The following is a 19,678-nucleotide window of genomic DNA, read 5'->3' as shown; positions in this document are numbered from 1 at the left end:
ACTATATATAGTCTTATTTTATGTCTTTAAATAAGATGTTTGTTTACTCGCAACAAAGTCCAACCCCAGGTGATTTTATTTTCATATGTTTAATATAGAATTTTTATAAGCAAAGACATTTCTATTAAATTCCTTTGCTGTCATTGTTTCTTCTGTGTTTTATTTAAATAGGCTAACCAGGCAGCTGGGAAACCAAAAGTAGATGGACAAGTATCAGAAACGCCTCTTCTGGGTTCATCTTTGGTCCAGAATTCCATGTTAGTAGATAGTGTTACTGGTGTGCCTACCAAACCAAGTTTTCAGAAACCATCTACATCAGCTTTCCCTGCACCAGTACCTCTAAATTCAGGAAATATTTCTGTTCAAGACAGCCATGCATCTGATAATTTGTCAATGCTAGCAACAGGAATGCCGAGTACCTCGTATGGTTTGTCATCACACCAAGAATGGCCTCAGCATCAAGAGTCGGCAAGGACAGAACAGATATATTCACAGAAACAGGAAATATCTGGTAGCCAGTACAACATCAACTTCAAGCAGGGACCTTCTGTATCATTGCATTCAGGATTACATCACAGACCTGACAAAATTTCTGATCATTCTTCTGTTAAGCAAGATTATACTCATAAAGCAGGGAGCAGTAAACACCATGGGCCAATTTCTGCTACTCCTGGAGTAATTCCTCAGAAAATGTCTTTAGATAAATATAGAGAAAAACGTAAGCTAGAAAGCCTTGATCTGGATGCAAGGGATCATTATATAGCTGCCCAGGTAGAACAGCAGCACAAACATGTACAGTCTCAGGCAGCCAGCAGCAGTTCTGTGACTTCTCCCATTAAAATGAAAATTCCCATTACAAATGCTGAAAAACCTGAAAAATATATGGCAGAGAAGAAGGAAAAGAGTGGATCACTGAAATTACGGATTCCAATACCACCCACTGATAAAAGTGTCAGTAAAGAAGAACTGAAAATGAAAATAAAAGTTTCTTCCTCAGAAAGACACAGCTCTTCTGATGAAGGCAGTGGGAAGAGCAAGCATTCAAGCCCACATATTAGCAGGGACCATAAGGAGAAGCACAAGGAGCATCCTTCCAACCGCCACCACCCCAGCAGTCACAAGCATTCCCACTCATACAGTGGCAGCAGCAGTGGTGGCAGTAAACACAGTGCTGACGGAATAGCACCCACTGTTCTGAGGAGTCCTGTTGGCCTGAGCAGTGATGGCATTTCCTCTAGTTCCAGCTCTTCAAGGAAGAAGCTGCATATCAATGATGCATCTCACAACCATCACTCCAAAATGAGCAAAAGTTCCAAAAGTTCAGGTAGTTCATCTAGTTCTTCCTCCTCTGTTAAGCAGTATATATCCTCTCACAACTCTGTTTTTAACCATCCCTTACCCCCTCCTCCCCCTGTCACATACCAGGTGGGCTACGGACATCTCAGCACCCTCGTGAAACTGGACAAGAAGCCAGTGGAGACCAACGGTCCTGATGTCAATCACGAGTACAGTACAAACAGCCAGCATATGGACTACAAAGACACATTCGACATGCTGGACTCGCTGTTAAGTGCCCAAGGAATGAACATGTAATCATTTCTTTAGGTCAATTTTTCCTTTCCTTTTTTAATTTAAAAATTGTTAGAATGGAAAACTTCCTCCTGATCTAGCAGTGGTAACACCTGCTGTTAGTACCACTGCTTCAATATTTGTAAGTGCTGCTTTATTCTTCATTCTGAAAAGAAGAGATTATAGTAAACAAGTCTTTATCTCCACATATGATAGTGTTATAAATACTGTAAAAGCATGGAAGGTGCAAAACTCAGTATTTCTACAATTGCAGCTAAGAACATTAGGGTGAATGGCTGGCTGCTTCTAGGAATATAAGATGCCTCAAGCATTCGTTTATTTATAATTTGAATACTGTAGCTATTTTTTTGTTGTTGCTTGGCTTTTGAATGAGTGTAAATTGTTTTCTTTTGTGTATTTATACTTGTATGTATGATTTGCATGTTTCACTGATAAAGGGATAAAACAGTATACTGACAACTGTTTACAAGAAAGTGGAGAAAAATGTACATACATTTTTGTATGTTTAGATATTACCATAAATACTCAGGATTGGAGCTGCTTGTAAGTATAACAATATACAGAATAACTTTATTTTATCTTGTCAGAGTCCATCACTAATCTAAAACAAAGGTGGCACTTTTTCATGTTAACCTTAAACTCTAGGCCTTACTGGAAGCCACTGAAGGGGGACACTTCACTACCGGATGGGTATGCAGTGCCACAGATGGTTGTTTACTCCGTGAGGCACTGATTCTGCCTTCAGAGGTTCTGACCAGACTGGCTGCTGAAAGAGCCCCTGAATTTCTGAAGGCTTGAAGAGGAAAAAATAAAGTTTACATACTCTTGATGTGAAGTGCATTTAAGTGTTTGTTGGCTTGTTGCAGTACTATAAACACACAGAGGTGTTAATAATGGTTAAGTAGATTACTGTGATTTGAAAACTAAATTCACAAAAACTTACATTAGTGCAGAATTAGTAAGTTTTTTTCTTAAATAAAGAACTTTAACACTACATATTTTAACCGTAAACAGAATCGCTTTTCCTTTAGCATTCAGAATGACACCATGTTCTTAAACATACCCCTCCCTTGAAGTGTGTTTGTGTGTGATGCCATATTTCTTTTTCAGGTAAATGCAGTCTTCCTTATAAAAATGAAATTAAACCTGTTGCTCTCTCAGTTGTTTTATATTCTAACAATAAATAAACAAAAAAGGTCACTGACTGTGCATTGTACCTGTATTTATATCTTATGGTTGTTAACAGGAAGCTCTCTGAGGGGAAGAAAAAAGGTAAGCCTCCAGATAAAACAGCTAGTGGAGGTTTTCCATGTGTTTGCACATCTCAGTATATTCCTGTTGAGGTCAAGTTTGCACAGTCTTCTGACTTCTGAGCAAATGATAGACTTTAACTTGTTTAAAATTTGTCTTAAATGCCAGTAACGTGGCTCTGGTTTATCAGCTAATCTTTAATTCTGTGGTAAATCTTTGAGCTGTTGAGTATCTTTGAGATGGGTTGAATTCAACTTCTGTTGAACTGAAAACTGTCTTAATTTTTTCCTCTATGTATATGAATTATTTTTGTTACAAAGCCACTGATATGTGCACAATTGTAATTTTACTCAAGTATGTTGCAGTTGTAAATATTAGAGTTTAATCTTGTGCTCTACTTTTATTTAGCAATTACCTGATTTGCCGGTAGCTTTATAATTTTTTTTAAGATAATTATTCGTTATTTTGTCAATGTTATTTGAATTTAGGATACTAGGAGTCTCTTTCTAGGGACTTTGCTTAGCTAGCATGTCCTAACTTTGTTCTTGTCTTGCATAACTTTAGTAATCTTTGTCATTACATGTAACTTTGTTGCTCTGTATGGCATATTATTGTATCCATAAACATGGTAATTTTGATACAGTTATACTTTTACAGTGGTACATAATCCAAGGACTAGTATAGAATTAAGAGGAGTGCAAGATGAGGGAGGGAAGGGTTTTTTTTGTTCTTGGTAATTTAGATGTGAAACCTCTATGGAGCTATCATGTGAAATGATACTGGGTGGTTGTGCTACTGTATAATGGGGATGATAATACCAGGAATTTCAATAAGATTTTGTAAAGAATATCCAGAAAAGTAGTGAACTTATTTTCAGTATGACATAGAAAACAATGTGAATATTTAAGGTCTGTGACTATACTTAAACTTCACTAAGAATTTGCAGAATTGTTTTGAGATGTGAGAATAAAGGTAATTTTGTTGAATCTTTTGGTGCTAATGATGGACAGTTAAAAAGGTAGCTAGTGTATATTGTTATGGGGAAGTACTTATTAGTTACTTCCAAAATTGATAATGCTATGTATTCACTTTTCACTCTGTAAATGTAATTCTTTACAATGACTTTATTTATTAAAGGGCAGACAGTTGTAATTTTTACAGGGTTTTGTGAGCTATTCAAACTCTTTAACTTCTGAACAGGATATTAGCTTCTAAAACCACAGTGGGGATAAAATATGGAAATTCTTTTAAGTTTCATTTCCATTAAATGAGAACCCTTATAATTCATATTGCCATGAATTTGACCATCTTGTTTGCATAAAATAGTTCATCAGCCTGGTCCCAGTAGGCTCAACCAAAGAAAAAGACTCCAATGAATGGACATTATTACTGAGTCTTCTTGTAAGTAGCCATAAATAAACCAAAATAGTATCAAATTTAGGTATGAAATTCCACATGTGCAAAGTACTGTTAAGGTGATACATTTTTGATGAGATTTTTAAAAATATTTGAACTATTAAAAACCGTTATCTTTAAACATCCTATAAAAGAGTGATTCATTTTGCAGTTGTGTTTTCCTTAGATCAGAGATCATTGATTTGTTACCTTTATGCAGAAGCACATTACATAGAAAGGCTTTACTTCTACCTCTTTGAACTAATTTTTGGATATTGAGCTGTGCCCCCTAAATATTTGCCTTAGCTGTTTTAAAATACACTGTTTTCAGAACCAAAGCAAAGGAGTGGTTTTTTCACAGAAATATTCTCAGAGGCAAACATCATCCCAGAAAACTGGTGGTAGCATCTTTTAGTAGTAAGACCTTGCAAAATGTCCTAGTTCCTTTTTTTTTTAAATTAACGCTGAGATTCATTTTTTGTTGCAGGTATTTAAATACTGAAAAGTCATGTAGTCACCCCAAGGTTTATCTTTGAAAACAGTACAAGTGCGTCTTGATCTCTGTATGCAGATTCATTCTTGTTAGAGTTCTTAAGAATCAAAGAAAATTTCTACCATGATAAATGGTTTCATGCAAAATGTCATAAGGGGTGCTTACATTACTTTGTGCAAACAGATTATAATTATGTAGGATATATTTCCTGGCCTGTCTATCTACTTTGAACTGAAGAAATGACTAGTTAAGGTCAATTTCAGGTAATCAAATTTGAAAAGTTTTTGTTACCGAATGTCCTGCCTTAAAAGCATTTTAAGCACATATTTTTGGTTATATTTGAGAACTTAAATTATTTTTATTCCTTAACTAATCTTAAGATTAATCTTAACTAATAAACCACTGCTTATATATGCATGACTATTACATACTCTTTAAGTAGTATCCTTGGTTGGTTAGATTTTTTTAGGGTTTTACATTTACTATGGAAATAGAGTTTTAAAAAACATGGTAATATCTCTAAGGGAAGATAGTTCTGTCAAGATATTTCACCATTCCCAAGTTTTATCTAAACAGAAAAGCAATTTTTTGTGACCTACTACTGTGCTTAAATAGCTAGGTGATTTTTAAGATCTTTGCTGAGAAAAATCAGAGCTTTTGTTACAAAGAATTCTTTATTCAGCAGTCTCTGCTTTCTTGGAAGGTAGTAGGATTTCCTAACCACATTTATCCAGATAAAAAAATGAGTTAAGTCCCACAAGTGAGAAAACACTTGGTGACAGATGCTAATTTCATGGACCAGTTTGTTTGTTAGGCTGACTTAGGAGTTTCTGGATTGGAGAAGCAGCGTATTCTGCCCTCATCTTTCTCAGGTGTCAAATTACAGTACCAGTGCATTAATTTGAGGATTCACAACTATATTGATAACCTGACATTTTTTTTCCTGTAAACCAACAAATGTAAGCCAAATAGTCAGAAGTTTGTCTTGGTAAGAGAAGTTTGCCTCTGAAACATCTGTATTCCAAGCATTTTAGGTCTGATACTATGCATCCATTTTTTATGTTGCAATGTTAATTTGGGCACAGCCACCTTTTGCTTCTATGACTCCTCTTCTGTTCATTTACCAGTATGTGTTCTGGTTGAAGTTTCATAAGGTAGCTTGCTAAATAAGCAAGATACATTGGAAGGTTGTGTGGCTAGGAGTAATTCTGGTCTCTCAAAAGTGACTTACCCTGTTCTCTGTGATCCATTAATCGCAAAAGTAAATTCTGAGGGCTGATTTCCTTTATTTCCAAGTTTGGGGGAGAAATCTCACTTAAAACCTGTTTAGTGGTTGATTTAACTCGATTTGCCTATTGTTAATGAGTACATTTTTTTTTTTTAAGTTGTGTTTTTCAAGCAGTTTCACCCACCTAGTTTGAAAAACTTATGTACTCATTTGTTGGCAGCAATAATTGGGATTTCATTTTGTGAATGTACTCAGAACCCCCAAGGACTATTGAACAGGATGTTTGCCAATAGAAAATCTAAAACAAGAGTTTGTGTATATGGCATGAATTCAATTAGACATTGAATTTCATCTCAATATCTATTAAAAGGAATTATTAATAAAGTTTGTTTATTGACAACATAAATCCAAGGCTCCAACATGTCTTGTTAATGTAAATCAGAAATAACACCTGGAGATGTGGGAAATGAGATCTCTAATGTAAAAGTTACTCTTCAGTTTAGTGACTTCGTGTATCATCAAGGAGTGTGACCACTAGGATCAGATTGTCCATATTCCAGTCTCAGCCCCATCACTTAGTTGCTGATGTCTGGGTAAATGACTTTGTGCCTTGATTTCCTAATCTACAAAATGTCAGCAGTAGTACCTATTCATTGCGTTGTGAGGCTTAAGATTTGGTTGATCAGTGAAAGCTAAATAGAATGGATGGTGTTGAAGAGCATCCATTAGAAGCAGGTTGCGGATAATTCAGGAAACTGGTAAAGGCCAGGCCAGGTACAGTAAACTGTGTGTTAGACACTGCGGGCCTACTGTTTACAGAATTCGAGTTGTTCATTCCGACTCATACTTTGGTATTTTCTTGTGTACCTTCTTGCATCACCTCCACAATTAGTCATGTGAAATTTAAACATAAACTGCTTTAACATGGCTGTTCTTTCCAACCCCTTTCCCTCCCACACCTGTTTTCCTGCACAATACTTGAAAGAAATTGGAAGCCTGCAGTGGCTTTCATAAAAGAGAACTAGGATAGAAAAGTTACTTTCTCTAACAGGCACTTTAAGCCTAAATATAAAATAAATGTCTTGAAATCACGTTAGATTTGTCTTTATTTCATGTTGATAACACCAGTAAGGAGTGAAAGTAAAAGTCGCTTAGTGGTGTCCAACTCTTGCTACCACATGGACTATACAATCCATGGAATTCTCCAGTCCAGAATACTAGAGTGGGTAGCCTTTCCCTTCTCCAGGGGATCTTCCCAACCCAGGAATCGAACCCAGGTCTCCTGCATTGCAGGTGGATTCTTTACCAGTTGAGTCACAAGGAATAAGGAGCCAGTAAGGAGTAAGGGTTTGTTGTGTTTTTTTGTTGTGTGTGTGTTTTTTTTTTTTTTTTTTTAAGAATATAATGGTTTTATTTAGGAACATAAAGTCAGTAATTCCCCTTAACCAAAGTTAGTAATCTCATTTAGCAATTCACCCTACTCAATTTTTTCTTCACTCCACCCTCCTCCCCCGCCCAGCCCCCTGCTGCTATTAGTATAATGGAGAAAACTGTTCATTTTTGCTTCAGGTCTTGTATATGACCTACCTGTTCCCTCCACCCCAACACTACCTCCCAAATGAGGGTTTTTAATCGTACTGCTGTGAAATTAACAGGCTTATTGAGACCTTAAACCAGTGTCCAGGCATATCCCCAAGATCAGTTTTCTTTAGTCTTTGAAGTCAGAAACAATTGCTTTAGAGACAAGTCAGCTGTGGATTTTCACAAGTTTAAAGAGTCATAACAATATGAGTGCTACAGCTCTTCCTCAGGGCTGTGTGTATGTAGTTCAGCTTTTCACAGTACAGTGTGGTACACAAAACTCTTCTTGTTAATGATCAATGAAGATACAGACTGCCTACACCCAGTATTTTCAACTTGAATCACCTGGAAAGCTTTTTAAAACGTAAGTTGCTTTAGTTACATAACTGCCTTCAACTGAATACTTGGAAGTACAGCAGCTATGAGGAATAAAGATGGCCTGGTACGTGATGGAGGCTTTTCATGGTCTTTGAGTAGATAAGTGGCTTTTTATATTGGAAATACTCAGTACAGTAAAGGCCCGGGACTGTTACCATGGTCAAGCAGGAGAGTGTGGATAAAGTAGGTAGAATCATGCACGTCCCCCAACCCCATACTCCAGTGCTCTGGCTTTTCCACAGTGGCAACTCTCTTAATTCAGCCATTGAAAAGTGTCCACAGCATAAGGGCTAAAATAAGGTAAAGTTAAGGATGTTCTAGAGTTGGAACTACTTTTAGGATTTTACTTGGGAAGTTAAATTTCCTTTGGTTGACCTTAAGACCTGTTCAGTATGTAATGAAATTCAACTTCTGAACGTGCTTGAAAACAGGTGGTGTGCCTGGTCAGATGGGGATATAGGCATAGAAGGAAATGCAGTGTCGCTAAATGAAAAATGAGAAGCTTTTGAGACCAATTAAGTCATTAGAATCATTGTACTGGTGAATTTATCAGCATCTCGAGGTTTTTTTTGAGTAGAAATAATGTAACTCATTTCATTTATAAACTACAAATCTGGGAGGCAGCAGGGAAAAGACTAAAGTCAGATCTGGGTAGCAGCCCCAAGTCACTCACCAGTTGGATGACCTTGAGAAAGTTAACGTGCTTCTGAGCACTACTGTCTGTTAATAAAATCAGACTACCACCAACCCAGACAGCCAGAATTAAATGATGTGTGCCTTTCACTATTAAGAGCTCAACGAATGCTTGCCCTCCCAGCCTTCACCTTTCTGAAATCCCAGTCTTCTTTCAGGACCTCTACCTCCTAAAGGAAGATACAAAGGGAGCAAACACCTGGGCAGTGATACAAGCTTAATTTCAACATTAATAAATGACAAAACAGAAAGCTCTTAGGATCAAGACTTGCCTATTAAAAATGTACAAATTTTGAAGGTTCTGTTAGTGTTCAGTGTTTTCCTGTATCCGAAGAGGGGTAGGTTTATTAACAGCAACTTTGTGTGTCCTTTACTGTGATCTCTATACATAGTATAAACATTTCTTAGTCCCTGCCCTTTCTTCACAGGGTTTTTATAGTTAATTGCTCCAAAGTCAGATATAATCAGACTGAAACCCATACTAAGATTAAAAAACCCTACTTAAGATGGTGTTGATACACAAGTAAAATAAGCAAAGTATCCCTTCATTTTTTATCAAATGTGAGGGAAGAACCCTACAAACCAGAGAGAGAGAAGGAAGGTATACCCTCAAAGAACCTTCTAAACATGTTGGCCAAAGTAAACTCTTACCTCAGCTGGACCGTGTTTCACATATCTCAAAAACTTCTCAAGAAGCAGCTTGATTTTGACAAAGCTTCACAACTGGTGAGAATTAGAATTCCCCTCAAGTTAGCTTGTAGTTATGCCATCTTCAAATGATACCAGCTACTAAATATCTGTAGACCTGGCTAAAGACAGTAGGTGTCAATGAAATATAGATGAGTGGAGTCACAGCAAACCTTATCAAAAAGTCCACCAACTTAAGACTTTGTAATAATTCTGACAACTTATCCCCATGCACTTTTGCAAGGTTTTTCAGTGTCCTGGAAATGAAAGAGTGACCTTAGCACGGATGTCCTTCCATCAGGTGATGTGAGCAAAATATCCTAGAAAAGTTTGTATGCTGACCCACTCTCCCCTTACCAGATCAATGAGCTTTTATCCCACCAGCTGGCTTATGTTTAGCTAGTTCTCAGTGCAGTAATGATTATATTAACTCTGTAAACAAGTGAAGACCTCAAATCATAGTACAAAGCGCAGGGAAGGCAGCCTGAGGATTATGGAGCCCACCTTGTAGAGCCCAGCTTCTTATAGGTGGGAACTTATGAGGAGTTAGGGGACCCTCTGGCAATGAAAGGCCAAGACCCTTAGCTCTTCCTGTTAATGTTGAGGCCCCTGTAATCGCCAGTGTTAAGGCTGCTGCCTACGTAATCTGAATCTAGTGACTTTTTCCTCTACCTTCTCACCTTCCTCCACTCTCCTTTGTAAGAATTAAATAAGTGCCTTTGCCCACCAAGCAAGAAAATACATTTACTTTTTTATACAATTTATTTTGAGCTAATGACATTAACAGGCAAAAAAATAGAAGGAAATAGCATATAAATCAAGAGAATTTGTAGTTCCTGGATAAAACTGTAAACACTGGAATTTTTCTCTTCTTACTATTTAAGACAATTTGCTCATCACTTCAGTCGCTCAGTTGTGTCCGACTCTTTGTGACCCCATGAATCGCAGCATGCCAGGCTCCCTGTCCATCACCAACTCCCAGAGTCTACTCAGAATCCTGTCCATCGAGTCGTTGATGCCATCCAGCCATCTCATCCTCTGTCATCTGCCCCCAATCCCTCCCAGCATCAGGGTCTTTTCCAATGAGTCAACTCTTCACATGAGGTGACCAAAGTATTGGAGTTTCAGCTTTAGCATCAGTCCTTCCAATGAACACCCAGGACTGATCTTTAGGATGGACTGGTTGGATCTCCTTGCAGTCCAAGGGACTCTCAAGAGTCTTCTCCAACACCACAGTTCAAAAACATCAATTCTTTGGTGCTCAGCTTTCTTCACAGTCCAACTCTCACATCCATACATGACCACTGGAAAAACCATAGCCTTGACTAGACAGACCTTTGTTGGCAAAGTAATGTCTCTGCTTTTTAATATGCTATCTAGGTTGGTCATAACTTTCCTTCCAAGGAGTAAGCGTCTTTTAATTTCATGGCTGCAGTGACCATCTGCAGTGATTTTGGAGCCCCAAAAAATAAAGTCTGACACTGTTTCACCATCTATTTCCCAATTTGCTCATATACATGGGCAATTGTGCCTGAAGCTAGAGAAGGCTAACGTAACTACAACTTTTCAGTTAGTGACATTGCAGGATCTGGTTAAATTGGGTTAGATTGACTTTCCAGTAGGAAAATAAGGGTCCCTAAACCATCATTTCCACAATGAAACAGTAACAAAGTATCTGTAGTGGAGCTGAAAAGTCCTGATGTCTGCTCAGTGACTTCTCTTCAAGAAGGAGTGCTTCAGAAGCTGAACAGCAGAGGGTCGCTCATGCTGGTCCCTAAGAAGGCAAAAACACATTAGAATAAGCACCCAGCAACGTGCCTGCCAACTACATCTACTTGACTCAAAATACCTACTGTAACAGTGGAAGTACAACCTGTGCCCGTCAGACAGACTTGGGTTGAGTCCAGACTCCAGATTTTAGCTGTGTGATCTTAAATCAGGGACTCCAACTCTTCTCTCATCAGTAACATGGGGATAACACCACCTAACTCATTGGGATAATTTTTTTTTTAATGTATATACAGCTTTTAAAGTGTAACATAGTAATAATACAAAAATTATTACCTGATTCAAAACGAGTCCCTACATTTCCATAGCGCTTTTGTTCAATTTGTTGGGGGATAATTTACACAGAGTAAAATACACTTTTAGATGTACAGTTTAATGCACTTTTAGTTAGCATGAAATTTATTTTTAAATTTAGAGAAATCCAGGATTGAAAAGCCCTGGATTTAAATATGCTTTGGTGATTAAATAACCCCATTTGGGGTACTCTTGGATGAGCATAAAGGGAGACAGTTTTCTTAATTACCAGGTGGCACGAATGGTAAAGAACCTGCCTGGCAATGCAGGAGACATAAGAGATGCAGGTTTGAACGCTGGGCTGGAAAGATCCACTTTAGAAGGAAATGAAAACCCACTCCAATATTCCTGCCTGGAGAATCCCATGGACAGAGGAGCCTGGTGGACTACAGTTCATAAGGTCGCAAAGAGTCAGACACAACTGAAGCGACTTATGAAGTTGGACACATGAAGTACACATGTGGCTTGGGTTTTTTCCCTTGCCTCAAGAAATCAAAATGGGGAGGTATGTTCAAGTGGGAGGGGACATAGTTAAACCTATGGCTGATTCATGTTGATGTTTGGTAGAAAACAATGCAATACTGTAAAGCAATTATCCTTCAATTAAAAATAAATTTAATAAAACGCTTTTGACAATGAACTGGTCAATGAACTAATGAACTAGTCAATAGTTTTCTGCAGTAAATTATTCCTTGGGCATTCTTTTGATTAAATTTGCTATCTTGATTGTTTTGGAAGCAAATGACCACAAAGAACAGCCCAAGCCAAAATGAAAATAAAAATAAAATACTTTTAAAAGAAAGTGATCATGAATGATTCTAAAATAAAAAATCTCTTCCCTTCCAGAGGCTCTTTCTCTAGTCTTCAAAATATGCAGAAATTTCCTCTCCAAAATGTCCTTAAGTGACCATCATTTCTAGCTGCCATCCTATTTCTATTCCTGCCAAATTTCTCTAAGTTCGGCAAGTCCAATAACTTGTTTTCAACATTCAGTATCCTAAATCTTTACTATTTGGCCTACTTACCTCTCTACAAATTGTCCTTTTAAAATTAATCCTGACCAGGGAGGACTTTCCTGGCAGTCCAGTGGTTAAGACTCTGTGCATCCAGGGCAGGGGGTACTGGTTTGATCCCTGGTCAGGGAACTAAGATCCGACGTGCTGCACAGTGCAGCCAAAAAAAAACAGGAAAAAAAAAAAGTAGTCCCTGTGAAACTAAGCATAACCTTCTCCTTACCAAATTTAGTGAGCTCAGCCTCCATTTCTGTAGCATTTGAAGTATTCACTACCCTGCTTCTTTCTGAAACAATGTCTGCTTGGTCTTAAGAGAAACTGTCCTCTTTATTCTTCCCCCATGGGGCAACTCGCCTCCCTCCCTTTCTTCCAGTTGAGTACCAGAATTAATTCTATGCATACTGTGTTATCTTCTCCCATGAGTATTTTCAAAAACATTTTCCTCAGCCCTCTAATTTTTTCATGGTTATAGCTACCAACCTTTTGATTTTCAAATACACATCTCCAATGTTCACTGCTTTCCTGAGCAACAATTCCATAGCTTCAAATATTTCCTTCAACTTCCTCCACTATTCCTCATTCACAACTTTCTATTATTTCTCCCATTATCCAGGTTCAAAACCATGAGATCCTATCATCATCCATCATCAAGTCCTGATTCACCTTCCTCTAAAATGTCTTGGAATCTCCTTTACACTCCCACTGCTTCCATTACCATCAAAGTCCAAGATCTGAATTCCAGAATGGCCTCTATTCAAGGTCCCTCTACAGAATCTGCTACCTGACGTTCCTCCTCAAAGACTTTTCTTGTCATGGCGTCCTTTACCCCAAATTCTTTGCAGTTCCCTGATCTCCACTGCCTATTGCAACAAAGTTAAACTCCTTGGCCTGACTCCCCAGAATTTCTGAAACCTGCCCATAGTAGTACCCCGTCATTATTCTGATTGCTTCCCCAAATTCATTTGTTATATTCAGTCCTTTTTCCTAGTTTTTAACCTGATCATCTCTACTTATGAATCTTTGAGTGCCTTTCCCTTTTATTTATGAATATCCATACCTCCAAGGAGTTATTTTCATAGACAACAGGCAAGATTCTAGAGTCCTTAGGGTCTTTGGCTTAGAATTTCAGGAGATAATTATATGCTTGCATGACACTCATTAGGTAAGGTGTATTAACATTCTCCCATGGGTTATTAATGGTGGAGCCCTAATTATGTACTCCATGCTATGCTAAGCAATTACACACACCGTTTCACTTAACCTTCACAACAACCCTGTTAATTGATTATGAGTTGTGTATTGCTTAGTTTATGAAGCAGCGGTTCAAAAGGAAAGTAAAAAAAAAAAAAAAAAATTCCACCCTTTCTCTGTAAAGCTGTTTGTGTGTATTAATGAGAACTTGAAAAAAAAAAAGTAGCAAGCAGTTGTTGTGGATCAATAATAGATCATTGTTCAATTCAGAAGAAAGTAACCACAGTAGTTTTAAGAGGTAAAACCAATCTCCCAAACTAGTACTGGTCCATATGATATTCCTAACACATGTGTGTCCCTTTTGTGAGGTGTTTTGGCAGACAGGAAGGGGCAGCTCTGTGCCCATAGCTCTGCCTGCAAATCCATCCTTGGATACCTAGGGCATCTGCATCTGGGGATGCCCAGAACTGCACCCCGCCCCCGCCTCAACCCTGGAGTATGTGGTGCTGTCCTAGCCTCTGTGATTCCCTGAAATCAACCAGGTCAGGCTGATTGATATAAAGGTGCTGGAAGAGGAAGACAGAGGTGACCTTCTGGGACTTTTCTGCTTCCCCAAACACGACCCACTTGATGCTTGAAATACTTCAATTATAGAGTTGTTCCTTTGACTCAAAATGTTTCCTCTCACTTTAAATGCAAGTGTTTCTGGGGGAATAATACATTAAATCTGTCAATCATTGATTAATCAATTCGTGTCATTTCCTTGATATGAATGAATTTCTCACATACTTTCCTGAGAGCCAGTTTTAGGAAGGAATGAGAACACTGGTTCCCCAAAAGGGGAGGGAAGCTAAGCACAGATGATGCCATTTCACCATGGCTAGTCCCTGGGAAGATGTCTCTTTGGTAAATAAACAGATCTTGCAAATAAATAGCAATTCTTGCACATCCATTGATTTGAGCAAGTACTGTCTGGACCTGATAAGACACTTAATTGAGACACTTCCCACTTGAAGCATTACCCCCACACCCTGGTACAACACAGAACACATCACCCAATGTGGCTACTCATGATTCTTTTCAGAGCAAAATCACTCCCCACTTGATTTTGTAACCTGAGCAGAGCTAAAAATGGGCCATACATCTCAGGGGAAATGTCAACTGCTTGAAATCTCTGGGGATTTATCCTCCTTTCTTGCTTTCAGTTTCTTACCTGGTGAGGCATGCACGCACAAAGTCTGCTGCGTTTTCTGAGAAGCAATCTGGTAAAGGAGGCATCAGCCCTCGGTGTGCGCCAATGTAAAACATGGCTGCCATCCTGTCCATGGAAGCCAGTGGAGGCTTCCCAGTGGCCATCTCAAACACAGTGCAGCCAATGCTCCAGATGTCTGACTTCCGTCCATAGCCAGACTCATTGATGACTTCTGGGGCCATCCAATATGGAGTCCCATGCATGGACTTGAGCATGTCACTGTGGGTGCCATTTAGGCCAGCCCAGGCCAAACGCTTGGCACAGCCAAAGTCAATCAGCTTTATGATTCCAGTTGGCATAAGCATAACATTATTTCCTTTGATATCTCTATGCACCACACAGTTCTCATGGAGATAAGCAACACCTTGCAGAATTTGTTCTGTATATTTGCAGAACACCATCTCAGGCAATGGCCCAAAACGGTTTATAATACTAGAGATGGAGCCACCAGGAACAAACTCCATGAAAATGCTTAAGATGTTTTCCTCCAAGCATGTCCCCAAATAGGCCACAATGTTGACATGTTTCAAGGCTTTGAGCAAATCGACTTCTTCCTGCAGTTTCTGATATTCTTTTACAGTAGCTAATTTATCAGAGGTATCCAAAGCCACCTGTTTTACAGCTATTAGCTGTCCTTGGCTAGTAAGACCACAATATACCTAGAAGCAAACCAATACCTTATTATTAAATATAAAAAGTGACTCATTCACAAAATGCCTCCCAAACCCTGGTTTTTCTCTAAGATGATACATCCTTGTGTAAATGTGAAGTATTATACTTAAACAAATTGAAAGTTGCAAGGAAGCAAAGATTGGGATAAGTAGCATGGTGAATGCATATCATAATAGCTTAGGTTCAGTCATCTCTAGCAATCTGTGCAAATACTGGGTTGCCCAAAAAGTTTGTTCAGGTTTTTCCATACCATCTTACTGAAAAACCCAAACAAACTTTTTGGTTAACCCAATACCATGTACAGTGCTTGGGCTTTTAAAAAAATTTTTTTGGAGTAATAATTTTTATTGGACTGCAGTTGATTTACAATATTGTGTTAGTTTCAAGTGTACAGCAAAGTGAATCAGCTATGCATATACATATACCCCAAATGGCAACCCACTCCAGTATTCTTGCCTGGAGAATCCCAGGGACAGAGGAGCCTAGTGGGCTGCTGTCTGTGGGGTCGCACAGACTCAGACACGACTGAAACGACTTAGCAGCAGCAGCTGGGACTTTAGATGGTATTTTATGCAATTCACAAAATATAAGAAATATCTTTTGTTTTTGCTTCTTGGCAATGGCTCTCCCAACTTTGGGTAACATAACTTGAATTGTTGAACAAAAAGACCTCTTTCCCACAGGACTTGACCCTCAGAGAAGGAGAGGCTAGAAATACAATGAGCACCAAAGAATTGATGCTTTTGAACTGTGGTGTTGGAGAAGACTCTTGACAGTCCCCTGGACTGAAAGGAGATCCAACCAGTCCATCCTAAAGGAGATCAATCCTGGGTGTTCATTGGAAGGACTGATGTTGAAGCTGAAACTCCAATATTTTGGCCACCTGAAGCGAAGAGCTGACTCATTTGAAAAGACCCTGATCCTGGGAAAGATTGAGGGCAGGAAGAGAAGGGGGCGACAGAAGATGAGATGGTTGGTTGGCATCACTGACTCAATGGGCATGGGTTTGGGTGGACTCCAGCAGTTGGTGATGGACAGGGAGGCCTGGCGTGCTGCAATTCATGGGGTTGCAAAGAGTCGGACACGACTGAGTGACTGAACTGAACTGAACCACCCCATGAAGCCTGAGAACGAGCCTGAGAACGAGAGCCAAAAGGAGAGACAGAGAGGCCAGACTCTGATGACGTTATTTGACCTCTGAAACCAGCTGTGCCCCAAGTCAGACCTACTCCAGACACTTCAGTTGCATAAAACAGTGGACATCCTTTTCTTCAAGGTGGTTTGGGTTGGGTTTCCTACTACTTCCAACTGAAAGATCTCTAAGTAAAAGTGTATATGGAGTGGGGAGGGCAAACAGGAAGATTAGAAAAGAGGGAGGGGTCAAGGAGGAATGGGTTTTTTTTATTTCAGCAAGCTTCCTGTTTCACTTACTGTGCCATATGCTCCCTTCCCGAGGATCTCACCCTTGGTCCACAGGATAGATTCTTCGTACTTTAAACTATTTTCAGAAAATGTCTTTTTTTCATGTGGGTTGAAAAATCTCTCCTCTTTGTCATATCTCCTGAAGCCATTACTGTATCTCTGGAAGAATGAGACAAAAAAATGTCATCATTACATTGAGTCCTTGGGACAGAGAGAAAGGGCAGATAGGAGAATCTTCCTTTTCTAACTTCGGACCAATCAGAGAAGGCCAAATATGCACCCTTAACCAATCACACGGGAGGCCCCTTCCAGTTAACCAGCCCCCACAACAACCTCCCCAGAACAACAGCTTCCAATCAGGGCACTGCTGCTGCTGCTAAGTCACTTCAGTCCTATCCAACTCTGTGCAACCCCATAGACAGCAGCCCACCAGGCTCCCCCGTCCATGGGATTCTCCAGGCAAGAACACTGGAGTGGGTTGCCATTTCCTTCTCCAATGCAGGAAAGTGAAAATTGAAAGGGAAGTCACTCAGTCGTGCCCGACCCTCAGCAACCCCATGGACTGCAGCCTTCCAGGCTCCTCCGTCCATGGGATTTTCCAGGCAAAAGTACTGGAGTGGGGTGCCATTACCTTCTCCAAATCAGGGCACACCTGAAGCCTTTTTCCACTAAAAATCTTTCTCACTCCTCTGCCTGCTTTTTTGAATCTCTGCTGCTGCTGCTGCTGCTGCTGCTGCTGCTAAGTTGCTTCAGTCATGTCCGACTCTGTGTGACTCCATAGACAGCAGCCCACCAGGCTCCCCTATCCCTGGGATTCTCTAGGCAAGAATACTGGAGTGGGTTGCCATTTCCTTCTCCAATGCATGAAAGTGAAAAGTCAAAGTGAAGTCACTCAGTCATGTCCGACTCTTAGTGACCCCACGGACTGCAGCCTACCAGGCTCCTCTGTCCATGGGATTTTCCAGGCAAGAGTACTGGAGTGGGGTGCCATTGCCCTCTCCATTTGAGTCTCTACCAAATGCAAAAAATGGTGGTTGACTCCTTTGTTATAATGAGCTCTGAATAAATAGCCTTTGCCTGTTCTATTTCCACAACACACCCATACACGCAAACACACACACACACATAAAAGAATTTATACCTACATTTCCATACACATACACACATTTATACACAAATATACATACATATAGATATTCTCTCTCTCCTTTTTTTTTGGCTGTACCACATATCTTGTGGCATCTTAGGTCCTCAATCAGGGGTTGAACCAGAGCCTTCGGGAGTCTTAACCACTGGATTCCCAGGGAATTCCCCAAACCTTCTTTCTTACATACATGTGCATGCATGCACAAGCATAACAAGCAAGTCTGAAGGTCAAGACCAGCTGCAATAGACTGAAGATCCGTGGTCCTCTAGACCCTTGCTACTCAAAGGAGAATCTGCGAACCAGCTCTATCAATATCCCATGGGAGCCGGTTAAACTTGCAGAATCTCAGACCTCAGACATATGGAATCAGTTCTACATTTCAGTGTGATCCTCAAGAGATATGTATCCACAGTAAACCTTTAGAGGCCCTGCCCTTGGGAAATAAGTATCTTTGTAGAGCTTACACCATGTTTTCCAACTGTTTGATCAGAACCAAAAATACTTTGTCTTGATCTCCTCTAAGAGTTCTTAAAAATAAATGATGATGGTGATGTAGAGGCACAGAGAAGGCCCTTAAGAATAAGACATGGCACAGGATCACCTTTCTTAGAAATGACCCCAGGTGCCTTCAAAGGGCCTCATGGGTTCCTCCTCCTCCCCAGCCTTTCATGTTTCTATTCAAATTGAAATATAAGGACTGCTTGGAAATGAAAGATCACAGAAGGTCAGTTTTTTATTCCAATTGCAGGGTAGGATTATGGGCTGATTATATTTACCAGCTTGTTAGCTTTTCTTGAATGTGAACTGGCAGACTTGTAGACCCATCTCAGACACACAGGCGTGTACACATGTACCCCTGTCTCCCACCCAAGCCTGGCAGCCTTTCTGCATCACTATCCACCTCCCAGCAGAGACCACGCTCACCATGAGGGTGGAGCTGGCCTATTATGGCAAGGAATATTCCCACTGTATAGTGATTAAAAGTGTTGGGCTGGAATCAGGATGCCCCTCCCCACCACTCACTCCCTGTGAGACTTTCTAAACCTCGATTTCCTCATCTGCAGAATGGAGACTTGTTATTACCTCCAGGACTGATCTCATGGAGCTGTTATGAAGACAGAAAGGAGACAGTATAATGTGTCTCACTCATATATGTCAAGTTCTCACCTTGTGTATTCTTCTGTTCAATTATTTACAATAATTATTTCTGATCCTGAAAGAGCATGATATAACCCTAGTTAGTGTTTAGTGACTGTTTCAGCTAAACCGAATGCTTCTATCTTAAAAATTTAGGAGAAGATAGGACTTCCCTGGTGGTCCAGTGGTTAAGACTTCACACTTTTCCAAAGCAGGGGGTGCGAGTTCTAATCCTGATCAGGGAGCTAAGATCCTGCATGCCACAAGGTACAGCCAATAAACAAACTCCAAGTCTGTTGGGGTAGGAGAACAAGCAAACAAACAAAAACTTTCATCTTAAAAAAAATTTAGTAGAACCGGAGGGTGATATACTTCAGTGAAAACTAAAACAGCCGTAACCCTACCACCTGTTAATATTCTTCTCCCCATCCCAACTCCAATGCCAAACAAAATTTTTTTAATGTAT

The 19,678-nt window shown here is 39.7% G+C and overlaps 2 protein-coding genes across 12 annotated transcripts in view; one reads left to right on the top strand and one right to left on the bottom strand.

Moving 5' to 3' along the window:
• Positions 1-6,363, top strand: part of CCNT2 (cyclin T2) — a 34,101-nt gene extending 27,738 nt beyond the window's left edge. For 5 of the 10 annotated variants that reach the window (XR_003514588.1, XR_003514589.1, XR_003514591.1 and 2 more), the window contains 2 exons: positions 172-1,324; positions 1,426-6,363. Coding sequence is in view for 6 of the 10 variants with exons in the window: in XM_027561996.1 (XP_027417797.1) it covers positions 172-1,324; positions 1,426-1,493 (1,221 nt within the window). In the remaining 4 variants the exon portion in view is untranslated. Of the gene's footprint in view, positions 1-171 lie in introns of all 10 variants that reach the window. The other 5 variants (XR_003514590.1, XM_027561976.1, XM_027561984.1 and 2 more) reach the window with 1 other exon arrangement.
• Positions 6,364-10,726: 4,363 nt separating this feature from the next.
• The window catches only part of MAP3K19 (mitogen-activated protein kinase kinase kinase 19), a 58,551-nt gene continuing 49,599 nt past the window's right edge, over positions 10,727-19,678 (bottom strand). The window contains exons 12-14 of one of the 2 annotated variants that reach the window (XM_027561969.1): positions 16,938-17,087; positions 14,796-15,493; positions 10,727-11,070 (exon numbers count right to left, since the gene is read on the bottom strand). In XM_027561969.1, coding sequence (XP_027417770.1) covers positions 11,004-11,070; positions 14,796-15,493; positions 16,938-17,087 — 915 coding nt within the window. In that variant the 3' untranslated portion in view covers positions 10,727-11,003. Of the gene's footprint in view, positions 11,071-14,795; positions 15,494-16,937; positions 17,088-18,081; positions 19,506-19,678 lie in introns of those variants that run through there. The other variant, XM_027561972.1, reaches the window with a different exon arrangement.

This window comes from Bos indicus x Bos taurus, chromosome 2, assembly GCF_003369695.1.
Source record: "Bos indicus x Bos taurus breed Angus x Brahman F1 hybrid chromosome 2, Bos_hybrid_MaternalHap_v2.0, whole genome shotgun sequence".
Lineage (NCBI taxonomy): Eukaryota > Metazoa > Chordata > Mammalia > Artiodactyla > Bovidae > Bos > Bos indicus x Bos taurus.
This window is presented reverse-complemented; position numbering and strand designations above follow the sequence as displayed.